General features: G+C 40.5%; 1 protein-coding gene across 1 annotated transcript; it reads left to right on the forward strand.

Moving 5' to 3' along the window:
* Positions 1-235: 235 nt before the first annotated feature.
* LOC311007555 (B-cell receptor CD22-like) lies at positions 236-1625 on the forward strand (the record flags this gene model as incomplete). Its single annotated transcript, XM_084000792.1, has 5 exons — positions 236-398; positions 521-781; positions 975-1053; positions 1176-1215; positions 1392-1625. 5 exons carry the CDS (start codon positions 236-238, stop codon positions 1623-1625), a joined length of 777 nt encoding a protein of 258 aa, XP_083856918.1.
* Between the last annotated feature and the right edge of the window lie 11913 nt (positions 1626-13538).

Consider the following 13538-nt stretch of genomic DNA (forward strand, 5'->3'; position numbering starts at 1 on the left):
TTTCCACATCTATTTAATGCTGTATTTTGTGACAGTTTTACAGTCAAAAGCATTCATATAAACAGTCATGTGCTGTGTTCTGGTGTTCACAGATTCTCCTCCCAGGCCAACAATTAAAATCTCAGGTGATCAGAGGGAGGGGGCGTCTGTCACTGTTACCTGCTCGGCTCAAACTCCCTGTCCACACTCCCCTCCTCAACTCACCTGGAGCCTCCATCAAGACCCTCACAGCATAATGGAGGAAAACACTGATAGAACCTTTACAACCAAAACTCAGGGGAACATCACTCTGTCAGACAAAGATGATGGACACAACGTCACCTGTTCTGCCAGCTACTCTGTGAACGATGAAAGAATTGTCAGAACATCAGAGGTTAAAATAACTCTCAGTGTTTCATGTAAGTCAACCAGTTTGTTTTCTCACTCAATCCCGTCAGAACAAGAGGATTCAAGAGATGTGACTTTACTCCACCCAACAAGGTCATGAAGGTCTCTCTAACATCTTTGTCACATTTCCTAGATGGCCCCAAGGACACCTCAGCATCCATCAGTCCATCAGGTTTGGTGTCAGCAGGGAGCTGGGTGAACCTGACCTGCTCCAGCAGAGCCAAGCCTCCCATCAGCCACTTCACCTGGATGGAGCAGAGCACAGATGGAGTCATGAATGTGTCTGAAGGAGCCCTTTACAGTGTCAGGGCCACATATGGAGCAGTTTATTTCTGTGTGGCTTCCAATGCTGTTGGTAATCAGACCTCATCAAAGGTCCATCTGTCTCTTAGAGGTAAATGATCTACTAATGGAAACCTTATCTACTCTTTTCTCATTGTCTTCTCCTGTGTTGTAGATCTTCTTAGTTAGTGTGCATAGGAAGTGATGCCATGGTAACTAAACTGAACTGCAGTAGTGGCTTCATCAGTAGCTGAACTAAATCATGTCTTCTTTGGTGTTTAACCATGGTCTTGTTTTTCTACCAGGAGAACGTCAGCAATGGCAGCTGGTTGTTGGAGGAATCATTGGGTTTGTCGTTCTCGTCTGCTTGATTGTGTTGGTCTGGTAAGTACAAGTCAAAGATGACTTGACTCAGTCACTGACATCGTCATCTTAGTCTTGACACTTATTGACATATGGTATGAAAGTTAAACATCATTAATCTAACAGCCTCTTGTGTCTTTCAGGCGTTTTAAGTCCACACGTTCAACTGCACAACAAACTCAGGTGGGAAAATATCAAACATCCCTGTATAATAATGAGTTGTGTGAGCTGAATGTTTTCCATCTGTTCCTATTGTCCAACTCACTCCTCTACAGTGCCTCTATCAGAGCAGTGTCTGTGCTGTGTTGATGAAATAAGGTTGACCTCATGACACTTCTTGTTTGATTTATTTCTTACAGAGTCAAACATGTGAAGAGGTGGCTATTGACCATAAAACAGAGGAAGGAAACATCCATTATGGAGAGATCGACTTCTCCAGGCGACCTGGACCGTCCTCTGACTCCCTGCAGGACAGTGGACAGCAGCAGCAGCATTGTGTGTATGCACAAGTCAATGTGTCCAAGACAGCAAAAAGGCCCAGACAGACTGCAGACAGCCCAGAGGATCTCTATGCCCAAGTGATGAAGAAATAAAAAAGACGATTTGGTTTCTGTAAAGACAAAAGTTACACAAGGTCATTAAAAATAAATGTTTGCTTTATTTATTTTTATTGATATGTCTGTTTTTAGTTGGTGGCAGGAAAACATTCATACTGTAGATAAGACTCAAAACAGTCATGCTCTGCTGCTTTCTCTGTCAACTGTCAACATCTCCTTGTTCACATGTTGTTTTCTTTTAGCTCTGAAAAGGGAACTGAAGCACTTCTGCTCACCCATCAGAAGTAAACTATAATTGTATATCTAAATTTAGAATATGTTACATTTTTTTGTGAAATTATCTTGTGGTATGTTTGTGTCACACCACACAATTAAGAATAAAAGCTTAAAAGTTTAAAAGGTTCTAGAACTTGGATTGGTTGGGAACCACGTTGAGCTAAAATAACAAGACACAAGTTGGAATAAAAGGGGAGATACTGTTTATTCACAATAGAATGTGCATTTCTGGTGGGCTGGATTTAAGATGCAGCACGGCCGTCAATCAGGGGGGGGGGGCAGCAGGACAATCTATTCCTAAAAGGACACAGCACAGATTAAAACAAGTCCAGGAGATGGTTTATAATAAAACCAAGATTGATAAAACAGAGGTCTCGTTACCTCGACTCTCGCTGGATTCCTCTCATCATGAGGCTAGTAGAACTCCAAGGGGGAAGGGGGCCCACTCCTTCCACAGTACTACACCGTCTGATGCCTCAGCCTTTGTTGAGCTTACTCTCCTACAGCCTGCTGATTTCTAGGAGAGAGTTAGAACCAGAGAGAGGTGAACAGGGAAAAGTATCCAACTTTCCTCTTCTTTAGGGTGCCAGTGATCCTCTGTGAGGGGGGGGTTCCAGGTGAATGGGGGGAGTCCTCTTCTGCCCAACACAGTCCAGCACAGCACAGCAGCCTCCTCTTCACAGCCAGTCTTCACGCTGAACGTCTGAAAAACACAGTCTTCATACCACTCCACACTGATGAGTTAATTTAATGCAGCTGTCACCTCCAGCTCCTCATGGTGCGTTCAGGTGCACCGACACTGTTGTCCAAAACACACTAAGGCTGGTTCAAAACACCATGTTATGACATTTGTTCATGTCCATTGGTTCACATGATATGTCATACAGGCCTTCAGCTCCTCAGTATTCTTCAGACTACTCGTCTTTAACAATATTCTGATTATTAAAAAATGTAAAAATCAAAAAGACCTTGTTTTTGTCCAGTTTTTATCCAAAATGTGTTTCAGGTAAACAGTGTCCCACCATGTACAGGGACTTCTACACATGATGTTGGGTGAAAGTGACAGGGAGTAATGTTATCATTTCCAGTTAGACTTCATGATAGAGCCATAAATTCTTGAGATTCAGATTGAGATACATGGCTTATTCTGGTGTTTGAAAGAGATAGTGAGGTTTGTGGGAGTGTTTGAAAGTGCACTTTTGTACAATTTTGTCAAATCATGTTTTTTATACATGTAATAAACAGAATATGTCCATGTTGCCTTTTAGTTTGATCTTTCTGAAATCTTAATGTGACATGACTCAAACTGTGAAGCCTCAGTGAAACAAAGACAACTAAAATGATGGTTTGACTTTTTGCTTCTACGCTTCTAAAGCTACTTCAGGGAAAACTGCATTAGAGGAGTTAATAAAAATGTCAAAGCTTCCTGTTAGCGTGCAGCTCAACTTGATGTTTGAGCTGATGTATTTTAGTAGTATTGGTGTCCCAGGTCTGAACTCAGCTTGTCTTGAGATGCTCATTGTTGATGCAGCAGCATCACCTGCTGTCCAACCCAACAAACTACCAGCTGAGGACAAATCTCCTCTGTCTTTAAAAATATTTTAAATAGCCTACTTTTATTCAATCATCCAGTCAGTAAATCCTGCTGATGTAGTAAACTTTGATCAACTTCATCCACATCGGACTGTTCAACCAAGACCTGTGGACAAATGGACAAACAACGATTTAACTTCAACTTCACTGCAGCAACTCCTGTTGCTTGTTGTGACTGCATCTACTGTACTATTGTGTTCATGTTTCTGCCATCACTGCTCCCACTGTAATACTGTAATACTGGCACCATCACTACTGACACTGCTACTGCTGCTTCTTCTGCTGCTATCTGGATCACTGCTACTGGTCCAACAGATGACTCAGAAATACAGGATCTCTTCAACACGACAGCAAAGAAGGACCAAATCAAAAGTTTCTTGTAATGTGACTGAGTGAACTATTTCTTTTCCAAGGTCAGAAGGAAAGTCTGTGATACCGGTGTTCAGCCCTTGTTCTCTTTGTGTCTTGTGGTGTTCTGTTTAGAATAATGCATGAAATATGGCCACAATCTCCATTTCCTGAGTTACAGCATTGTGGTGTTTTTGCAGAACAGTATAACATCACAGTGAAGTTGATATTTGAGCATTTCAAAATGTCATCATGTCAAGTGTAAACTTGTGTCTAAGATAACACATTAATTTGAGTTTTGACCACCAAATTCTGATCAATGTATCTATGTGACCAATGTATCCTTGAGGACAAAGTGCTTTTAACTTGTAAAGGACTTTGTGTTGCATTTTTTTTATGTATGAAAGGTGCTATATAAATAAATAAAGTTTGACGTGAATGTTTTCAGATAGTGATTCCAGAGTGAAAAAGCATTAGTCAAAGACCTGCAATTCTTTCATGACCACCAGGGGGCTGTAGACTACCAGTTGAGAACCCCTATGCATATCGTATATCATTTCATAGCAGAAGTATCCTGCAACACCTGGTACAGTTAAAGGGATAGTTCAACATTTTGGCAAATTGGCCCATTGCCATAATCCCTATAGTTTTAGGAGTAGGTTCGTTACCTTCAATTGTCAGTGCAAGCTGTTTATAGAAAGGTGAAGCAGAGCCATGAGCTGCTCAGCTAATGCAATGGAGGCATTTGGAATTTCTTGGTTTCCCTCATTAAACTCATCAAATACGCAATCCAACAACTCCAAAACGCTCTGGTGGACAAGCTGTAACCTGCACATTCACCACGCTATGAGATAATAACGGAACGTTACGAGACAGAGTTGTTTTCGAGGCAAATGCAGAGACTGCTTGCCGAGAAACTGCACCCGATGGGAACGCTCATCTGCGGTTTTGCATGAATTTACCTCAAAAACAACTGTGTCTCGTAACGTTCCGTTATTATCTCATAGTGTGGTGAATGTGCAGGTCACAACTTGTCCACCAGAGCGTTTTGGAGTTCACTGCAGTTTGGCCAAAATTCATAAACTGCATTATTCTACTCTATAATCACAACATTTATTTAGTTTTTTTTCATTTTGTTGCCCTGGACACATTTGGTGAGGGAAAACAATCTTTTTCAACGTTTCATTTAGTATCTCTTCATCTTCTACAGTGACAAAGACGTTCTTCATCATTTTGCGCATGTGGTTAACCATGGTGACAAGTTTCTGCTGTGAATCTCAAATGAGGAAGTTGCTTTGGAAATGCTCTCTATAAAAAAAAGTGATGTGATTAAACTAAGTGACATGTTTACAAATGCAGGAGCAAGTGTCTGTCTGTGAAGATGGTGACAGTCAACATTTTACTGAGTGTCCTCTTTGTTTCTGGTGAGTTGTTTGTTTATAAAAGTGCAATATGAACTTTTTATAAAAGTGCAATATGAAACATGACGCTGAACTTTCTCTTCATGCAGAGGCTGGATTTACAGGTGCTTTGGCAGCTTGCAGGCCACCACGCATCAACATCACTACACCAATACAGATGGAGGCACTGACTGGATCTTGTTTGCTAATCCCATGTCATTTTGAAGGAAGCTCAGAAAATGAATCCAAGGACTCAAGTAGGAGCACTGGAGTGTGGATTAAAAGAGACTCTAGATTTGCACAATATCCACACAATGTGATCTTCAACAGTAGCAGGACAGACAACAGCTACCCGATGAATATTATTGGAGACCTGAGTCAGAAAAACTGCACCACTCTATTTTCTAATTTAACCACAAGTTATACAGACAAATACTTCTTCAGAATCGAGAAGGAGTCATTCAAAGCAACAGCTTTTTGCCATCCAGTTCAAATAAATGTTGCAGGTAAGTCTGAAAACTGAGTTTATATCAACTCTCTAATATCATGAATGCAGCTTTGGTCTAGACAGGAAACTCCATGACCCTCGCCTTCACTGTGAAGCTGAATGATAAATAACATAAAAATATTATCAATGTATCAATAATTACAATTGAACGTCCTGACTGAAACTATTGAGACACTCAATAGACACTTTATTAGGAACATATTTTTAATTGTAGATAAACATTCACTTTTCAGACCAGCAGAGTTTTTTCATTACTTAACATCAAAGCAGGATTTTGTGTTTTCCACATCGATTTAATGCTGTATTTTGTGACTGTTTTTTGGTTTTTTTTTTTTTTTTTTACAATCAAAAGCATTTATATAAACAGTCATGTGCTTCTGGTGTTCACAGATTCTCCTCCCAGGCCAACAATTAAAATCTCAGGTGATCAGAGGGAGGGGGCGTCTGTCACTGTTACCTGCTCAGCTCAAACTCCCTGTCCACACTCCCCTCCTCAACTCACCTGGAGCCTCCAACAAGACCCTCGCAGCATAATGGAGGAAAACACTGATAGAACCTTTACAACCAAAACTCAGAGGAACATGACTCTGTCAGAAGAAGATGATGGACACAACGTCACCTGTTCTGCCAGCTACTCTGTGAACATTAACAATGGAAGAGTTGTCAAGTCAGCAGAGGTTAAAATAACTCTCAACGTTTCATGTAAGTCAACCAGTTTGTTTTCCCACTGAATCCAGTCAGAACAAGATGATTCATGAGATGTGACTTTACTCCACCCAACAAGGTCATGAAGGTCTCTCTAACATCTTTGTCACATTTCCTAGATGGCCCCAAGGACACCTCAGCATCCATCAGTCCATCAGGTTTGGTGTCAGCAGGGAGCTGGGTGAACCTGACCTGCTCCAGCAGAGCCAAGCCTCCCATCAGCCACTTCACCTGGATGGAGCAGAGCACAGATGGAGTCATGAATGTGTCTGAAGGAGCCCTTTACAGTGTCAGGGCCACATATGGAGCAGTTTATTTCTGTGTGGCTTCCAATGCTGTTGGTCATCATCAGACCTCATCAAAGGTCCATCTGTCTCTTAGAGGTAAATGATCTACTAATGGAAACCTTATCTACTCTTTTCTCATTGTCTTATCCTGTGTTGTAGATCTTCTTAGTTAGTGTGCATAGGAAGTGATGCCACGGTAACTAAACTGAACTGCAGTAGTGGCTTCATCAGTAGCTGAACATAGTTGAACATCCAATCATGTCTTCTTTGGTGTTTAACCATGGTCTTGTTTTTCTACCAGGAGAATCTCAACAATGGCAGCTGGTTCTGAGAGGAATCATTGGGTTTGTCGTTCTCATCTGCTTGATTGTGTTGGTCTGGTAAGTACAACAAGTCAAAGATGACTTGGCTCTGTTAGCTGTGCACTTTATTGGCATATAAAAATCATTAATCTAACAGCCTTTTGTGTCCTTCAGGCGTTTTAAGTCCACACGTTCAACTGCACAACAAACTCAGGTGGGAAAATATTAAACATAGGCTAATAATGAATTGTGTGAGCTGAATGTTTTCCATCTGTTCATTGTCTGACTCACTCCTCTACAGTGCCTCTATCAGAGCAGTCTCTGTGCTTTAATGCAGTCTGCATCCTGATGTTGCTCAGAGGTCCACACACTTCATTTGTTATGGGTCTGTAATTATGCAACAAGGATGGCCTTATGACACTTTCTAGTTCATTTCTTACAGAGTCAAACATATGAAGAGGTGGCTATTTACCGTAAAACAGAGGAAGAAAACATCCATTATGGAGACATCGCCTTCTCCAAGCTGAGACCTGGACCGTCCTCTGACTCCGTGCAGGACAGTGGACAGCAGCAGCATTGTGTGTAGGCCTATGCACAAGTCAGTACGTCCAAGACAGCAAAAAGGCCCAGACAGACTGCAGACAGGCCAGAGGATCTCTAAGCTCAAGTGATGAAAAAGTGAAAAAAAAGTATTTGGTTTCTGTAAAGACAAAAGTTACATGAGGCCATTAAAAAGAAATGTTTTTATTATTCATTTTTATTGATATGTTTTTAGTTGGTGGCAGGAAGACATTCATATACTGTAGATATTAGACTCAAAACAGTCACGTATGTTCACACGCTCATTTCTCTTAGCTCTAAAAAGGGAACTAAAGTGGAACCAGAAGCACTTCTGCACACCCATCAGAAGTAAACTGTAAATGTTTATCTAAATGTAGTGTATGTCCTGTTCCATTTTCTTGTGAAATGATCTTGTGGTATGTTTGTTAATGTCCATTGGTTCACATGCTCTGTCATACAGGCCTTCAGCTCCTCAGTATTCTTCAGACTACTCGTCTTTAACAATATTCTGATTATTAAAAATGTAAAAAAATGAAAAAGGCCTTCTCTTTGTCCAGTTTTTTATCCAAAATGTTTTTCAGGTAAACAATGTCCCACCATATACAGGGGCTGCTACACATGATGTTGGGTGAAAGTGACAGGGAGTAATGTTATTATTTCCAGTTAGACTTCATAAATTCTTGAGATTCAGATTGAGATACATGGCTTATTCTGGTGTTTGAAAGAGAGTGAGGTTTGTGGGAGTGTTTGAAAGTGCACTTTTGTACAATTCTGTCAAATCATGTTTTTTCTACATGTAACAAACAGAATATGTCCATGTTGCCTTTTAGTTTGATCTTTCTGAAATCTTAATGTGACATGACTCAAACTGTGAAGCCTCAGTGAAACAAAGACAAAACAAAAATGATGGTTTGATTTTTTGCTTCTACGCTTCTAAAGCTACTTCAGGGAAAACTGCATGAGAGAAGTTAATAAAAATGTCAAAGCTTCCTGTTAGCGTGCAGCTCAACTTGATGTTTGAGCTGATGTATTTTAGTAGAATTGGTGTCTCAGGTCTGAACTCAGCTTGTCTTGAGAGATGCTCATTGTTGATGCAGCAGCATCACCTGCTGTCCAACCCAACAAACTACCAGCTGAGGACAAATCTCCCCTCCATGTCTTTTAAAAATATTTTAAATACTTTTATTGAGTCATCCAGTCAGTAAATCCTGCTGATGTACTAAACTTTGATCAACTTCATCCACACCAGACTGTTCGACCAGTACAAGACCTGTGGACAAATCAAATAAGGACAAACGACGATTTAACTTCAACTTCATTACTTCAGCCTTAGAGCACTGCAGCAACTCCTGTTGCTTGTTGTGACTTCATCTATTTATTCTACTGTTGTGTTCACGTTTCTGCCATCACTGCTCCCACTGTAATACTGTAATAATACTGGCACCATCACTACTACTGCTGTTCCTGCTGCTATCTGGATTACTGCTACTGGTCCAACTCAGCAATACAGAATCTCTTCAACACGACCACAAAGAAGAACCAAACTAACCAAAAGTTTCTTGTGGTGTGACTGAAAGTGAACTATTTCTTTTCCCAGGTCAGAAGGAAAGTCTGTGATCTAGACCTGTGTTCAGCCCTTGTTCTCTTTGTGGCTTGTGTTGTTTTGTTTAGAATAATGCATGAAGCATTGTGGTGTTGAGGTGTTTTTGCAGAACAGTATAACAAAGTGACCTTTGACCTCCAAATTCTGATCAATGTATCCTTAAGGACAAGTGAATGTTTTCAGATAGTGATCCCAGAGTGAAAAAGCATTAGTGAATGTCAAGTTATTTTGTTGCCCTGGACACATTTGGTGAGGGAAAAAAAATCTTAAACTTTTCTTTAAACTATACTGAAATCTTTAAACATTTTCATTTAGTATCTCTTCATCTTCTACAGTGACAAAGACGTTCTTCATCACTTTGCACAGGTGGTTAACCATGGTGACAAGTTTCTGCTGTGAATCTGAAATGAGGAAGTTGCTTTGTAGATGCTCTCTATAAAAACAAGGGATGTGATTAAACTAAGTGACATGTTTGCAAATGCAGGAGCAAGTGTCTGTCTGTGAAGATGGTGACAGTCAACATTTTACTGAGTGTCCTCTTTGTTTTTGGTGAGTTGTTTATTTATTTGTTGCCAATACTCAGACTTTTACAATGTGAACCTCATTTAGATACAAAGCAAAAACTAAATAATAAAAAAGTGCAATATGAAACATGACGCTGAACTTTCTCTTCATGCAGAGGCTGGATTTACAGGTGCTTTGGTAGCTTGTGACAAGACGCCAGGCATCAACATCACTACACCAATACAGATGGAGGCACTGACTGGATCTTGTTTGCTAATCTCATGTCATTTTGAAGGAAGCTCAGAAAATGAATCCAAGGACTCAAGGAGATCTGGAGTGTGGATTAAAAGTCACCCTAGATTTAAAGAAAAGCTAGAAAATGTGATCTTCAACAGTAGCAGGACAGACAACAGCTACCCGATGAATATTATTGGAGACCTGAGTCAGAAAAACTGCACCACTCTATTTTCTCATTTAATCACAAGTTATACAGACAAATACTTCTTCAGAATCGAGAAGGAGTCATTCAAATCAACAGCTGCTTGCCATCCAGTTCAAATAAATGTTGCAGGTAAGTCTGAAAACTGAGTTTAATGTGTTTTCCACATCTATTTAATGCTGTATTTTGTGACAGTTTCACAGTCAAAAGCATTTATATAAAGGGTCATGTGCTGTGTTCTGGTGTTCACAGATTCTCCTCCCAGGCCAACAATTAAAATCTCAGGTGATCAGAGGGAGGGGGCGTCTGTCACTGTTACCTGCTCGGCTCAAACTCCCTGTCCACACTCCCCTCCTCAACTCACCTGGAGCCTCCATCAAGACCCTCACAGCATAATGGAGGAAAACACTGGTAGAACCTTTACAACCAAAACTCAGAGGAACATGACTCTGTCAGAAGAAGATGATGGACACACCGTCACCTGTTCTGCCAGCTACTCTGTGAACATTAACAATGGAAGAGTTGTCAAGTCAGCAGAGGTTAAAATAACTCTCAATGTTTCATGTAAGTCAACCAGTTTGTTTTCTTACTGAATCCAGTCAGAACAAGAGGATTCATGAGATGTCACTTTACTCCACCCAACAAGGTCATGAAGGTCTCTCTAACATCTTTGTCACATGTCCTAGATGGCCCCAAGGACACCTCAGCATCCATCAGTCCCTCAGGTTTGGTGTCAGCAGGGAGCTGGGTGAATCTGACCTGCTCCAGCAGAGCCAAGCCTCCCATCAGCCACTTCACCTGGTTGGAGCAGAGCACAGATGGAGTCATGAATGTGTCTGAAGGAGCCCTTTACAGTGTCAGGGCCACATATGGAGCAGTTTATTTCTGTGTGGCTTCCAATGCTGTTGGTCATCAGACCTCATCAAAGGTCCATCTGTCTCTTAGCGGTAAAGGTAATCTACTAATGGAAATCTTATCTCATTGTCTTCTCCTGTGTTGTTGTAGATCTTCTTAGTTTGTGTGCATAGGAAGTGATGCCATGGTAACTAAACTGAACTGCAGTAGTGGCTTCATCAGTAGTTGAACATAGTTGAACATCCAATCATGTCTTCTTTGGTGTTTAACCATGGTCTTGTTTTTCTACCAGGAGAATCTCAGCAATGGCAGCTGGTTCTGAGAGGAATCATTGGGTTTGTCGTTCTCATCTGCTTGATTGTCTTGGTCTGGTAAGTACAACAAGTCAAAGATGACTTGGCTCTGTTAGCTGTGCACTTTATTGGCATATAGAAATCATTAATCTAACAGCCTTTTGTGTCCTTCAGGCGTTTTAAGTCCACACGTTCAACTGCACAACAAACTCAGGTGGGAAAATATTAAACATAGGCTAATATTGAATTGTGTGAGCTGAATGTTTTCCATCTGTTCATTGTCTGACTCACTCCTCTACAGTGCCTCTATCAGAGCAGTCTCTGTGCTGTAATGCAGTCTGCATCCTGATGTTGTTCAGAGGTCCACACACTGAATTTGTTATGGGTTTGTAATTATGCAACAAGGATGACCTTATGACACTTTCTAGTTCATTTCTTACAGAGTCAAACATATGAAGAGGTGGCTATTTACCGTAAAACAGAGGAAGAAAACATCCATTATGGAGACATCGCCTTCTCCAGGCTGAGACCTGGACCGTCCTCTGACTCCGTGCAGGACAGTGGACAGCAGCAGCATTGTGTGTAGGCCTATGCACAAGTCAGTACGTCCAAGACAGCAAAAAGGTCCAGACAGACTGCAGACAGGCCAGAGGATCTCTAAGCTCAAGTGATGAAAAAGTGGAAAGAAAAAAAAAGTATTTGGTTTCTGTAAAGACAAAAGTTACATGAGGCCATTAAAAAGAAATGTTTTTATTATTCATTTTTATTGATATGTTTTTAGTTGGTGGCAGGAAGACATTCATATACTGTAGATATTAGACTCAAAACAGTCACGTATGTTCACACGCTCATTTCTCTTAGCTCTAAAAAGGGAACTAAAGTGGAACCAGAAGCACTTCTGCACACCCATCAGAAGTAAACTGTAAATGTATATCTAAATGTAGTGTATGTCCTGTTCCATTTTCTTGTGAAATGATCTTGTGGTATGTTTGTTAATGTCCATTGGTTCACATGCTCTGTCATACAGGCCTTCAGCTCCTCAGTATTCTTCAGACTACTTGTCTTTAACAATATTCTGATTATTAAAAATGTAAAAAAATGAAAAAGGCCTTCTCTTTGTCCAGTTTTTTATCCAAAATGTTTTTCAGGTAAACAATGTCCCACCATATACAGGGGCTGCTACACATGATGTTGGGTGAAAGTGACAGGGAGTAATGTTATCATTTCCAGTTAGACTTCATAAATTCTTGAGATTCAGATTGAGAAACATGGCTTATTCTGGTGTTTGAAAGAGAGTGAGGTTTGTGGGAGTGTTTGAAAGTGCACTTTTGTACAATTTTGTGAAATCATGTTTTTTCTACATGTAACAAACATAATATGTCCATGTTGCCTTTTAGTTTGATCTTTCTGAAATCTTAATGTGACATGACTCAAACTGTGAAGCCTCAGTGAAACAAAGACAACTAAAATGATGGTTTGATTTTTTGCTTCTACGCTTCTAAAACTACTTCAGGGAAAACTGCATTAGAGGAGTTAATAAAAATGTCAAAGCTTCCTGTTAGCGTGCAGCTCAACTTGATGTTTGAGCTGATGTATTTTAGTAGTATTGGTGTCCCAGGTCTGAACTCAGCTTGTCTTGAGAGATGCTCATTGTTGATGCAGCAGCATCACCTGCTGTCCAACCCAACAAACTACCAGCTGAGGACAAATCTCCTCTGTCTTTAAAAATATTTTAAATAGCTACTTTTATTGAGTCATCCAGTCAGTAAATCCTGCTGATGTACTAAACTTTGATCAACTTCATCCACACCAGACTGTTCGACCAGTACAAGACCTGTGGACAAATCAAATAAGGACAAACGACGATTTAACTTCAACTTCATTACTTCAGCCTTAGAGCACTGCAGCAACTCCTGTTGCTTGTTGTGACTTCATCTATTTCTTCTACTGTTGTGTTCACGTTTCTGCCATCACTGCTCCCACTGTAATACTGTAATAATACTGGCACCATCACTGCTACTGCTGCTTCTTCTGCTGCTATCTGGATTACTGCTACTGGTCCAACTCAGCAATACAGGATCTCTTCAACACGACCACAAAGAAGAACCAAATTAACCAAAAGTTTCTTCTGGTGTGACTGAAAGTGAACTATTTCTTTTCCCAGGTCAGAAGGAAAGTCTGTGATCTAGACCTGTGTTCAGCCCTTGTTCTCTTTGTGGCTTGTGTTGTTTTGTTTAGAATAATGCATGAAGCATTGTGGTGTTGAGGTGTTTTT

This window comes from Trachurus trachurus (genome assembly GCF_905171665.1).
Source record: "Trachurus trachurus genome assembly, chromosome: 24".
NCBI lineage: Eukaryota > Metazoa > Chordata > Actinopteri > Carangiformes > Carangidae > Trachurus > Trachurus trachurus.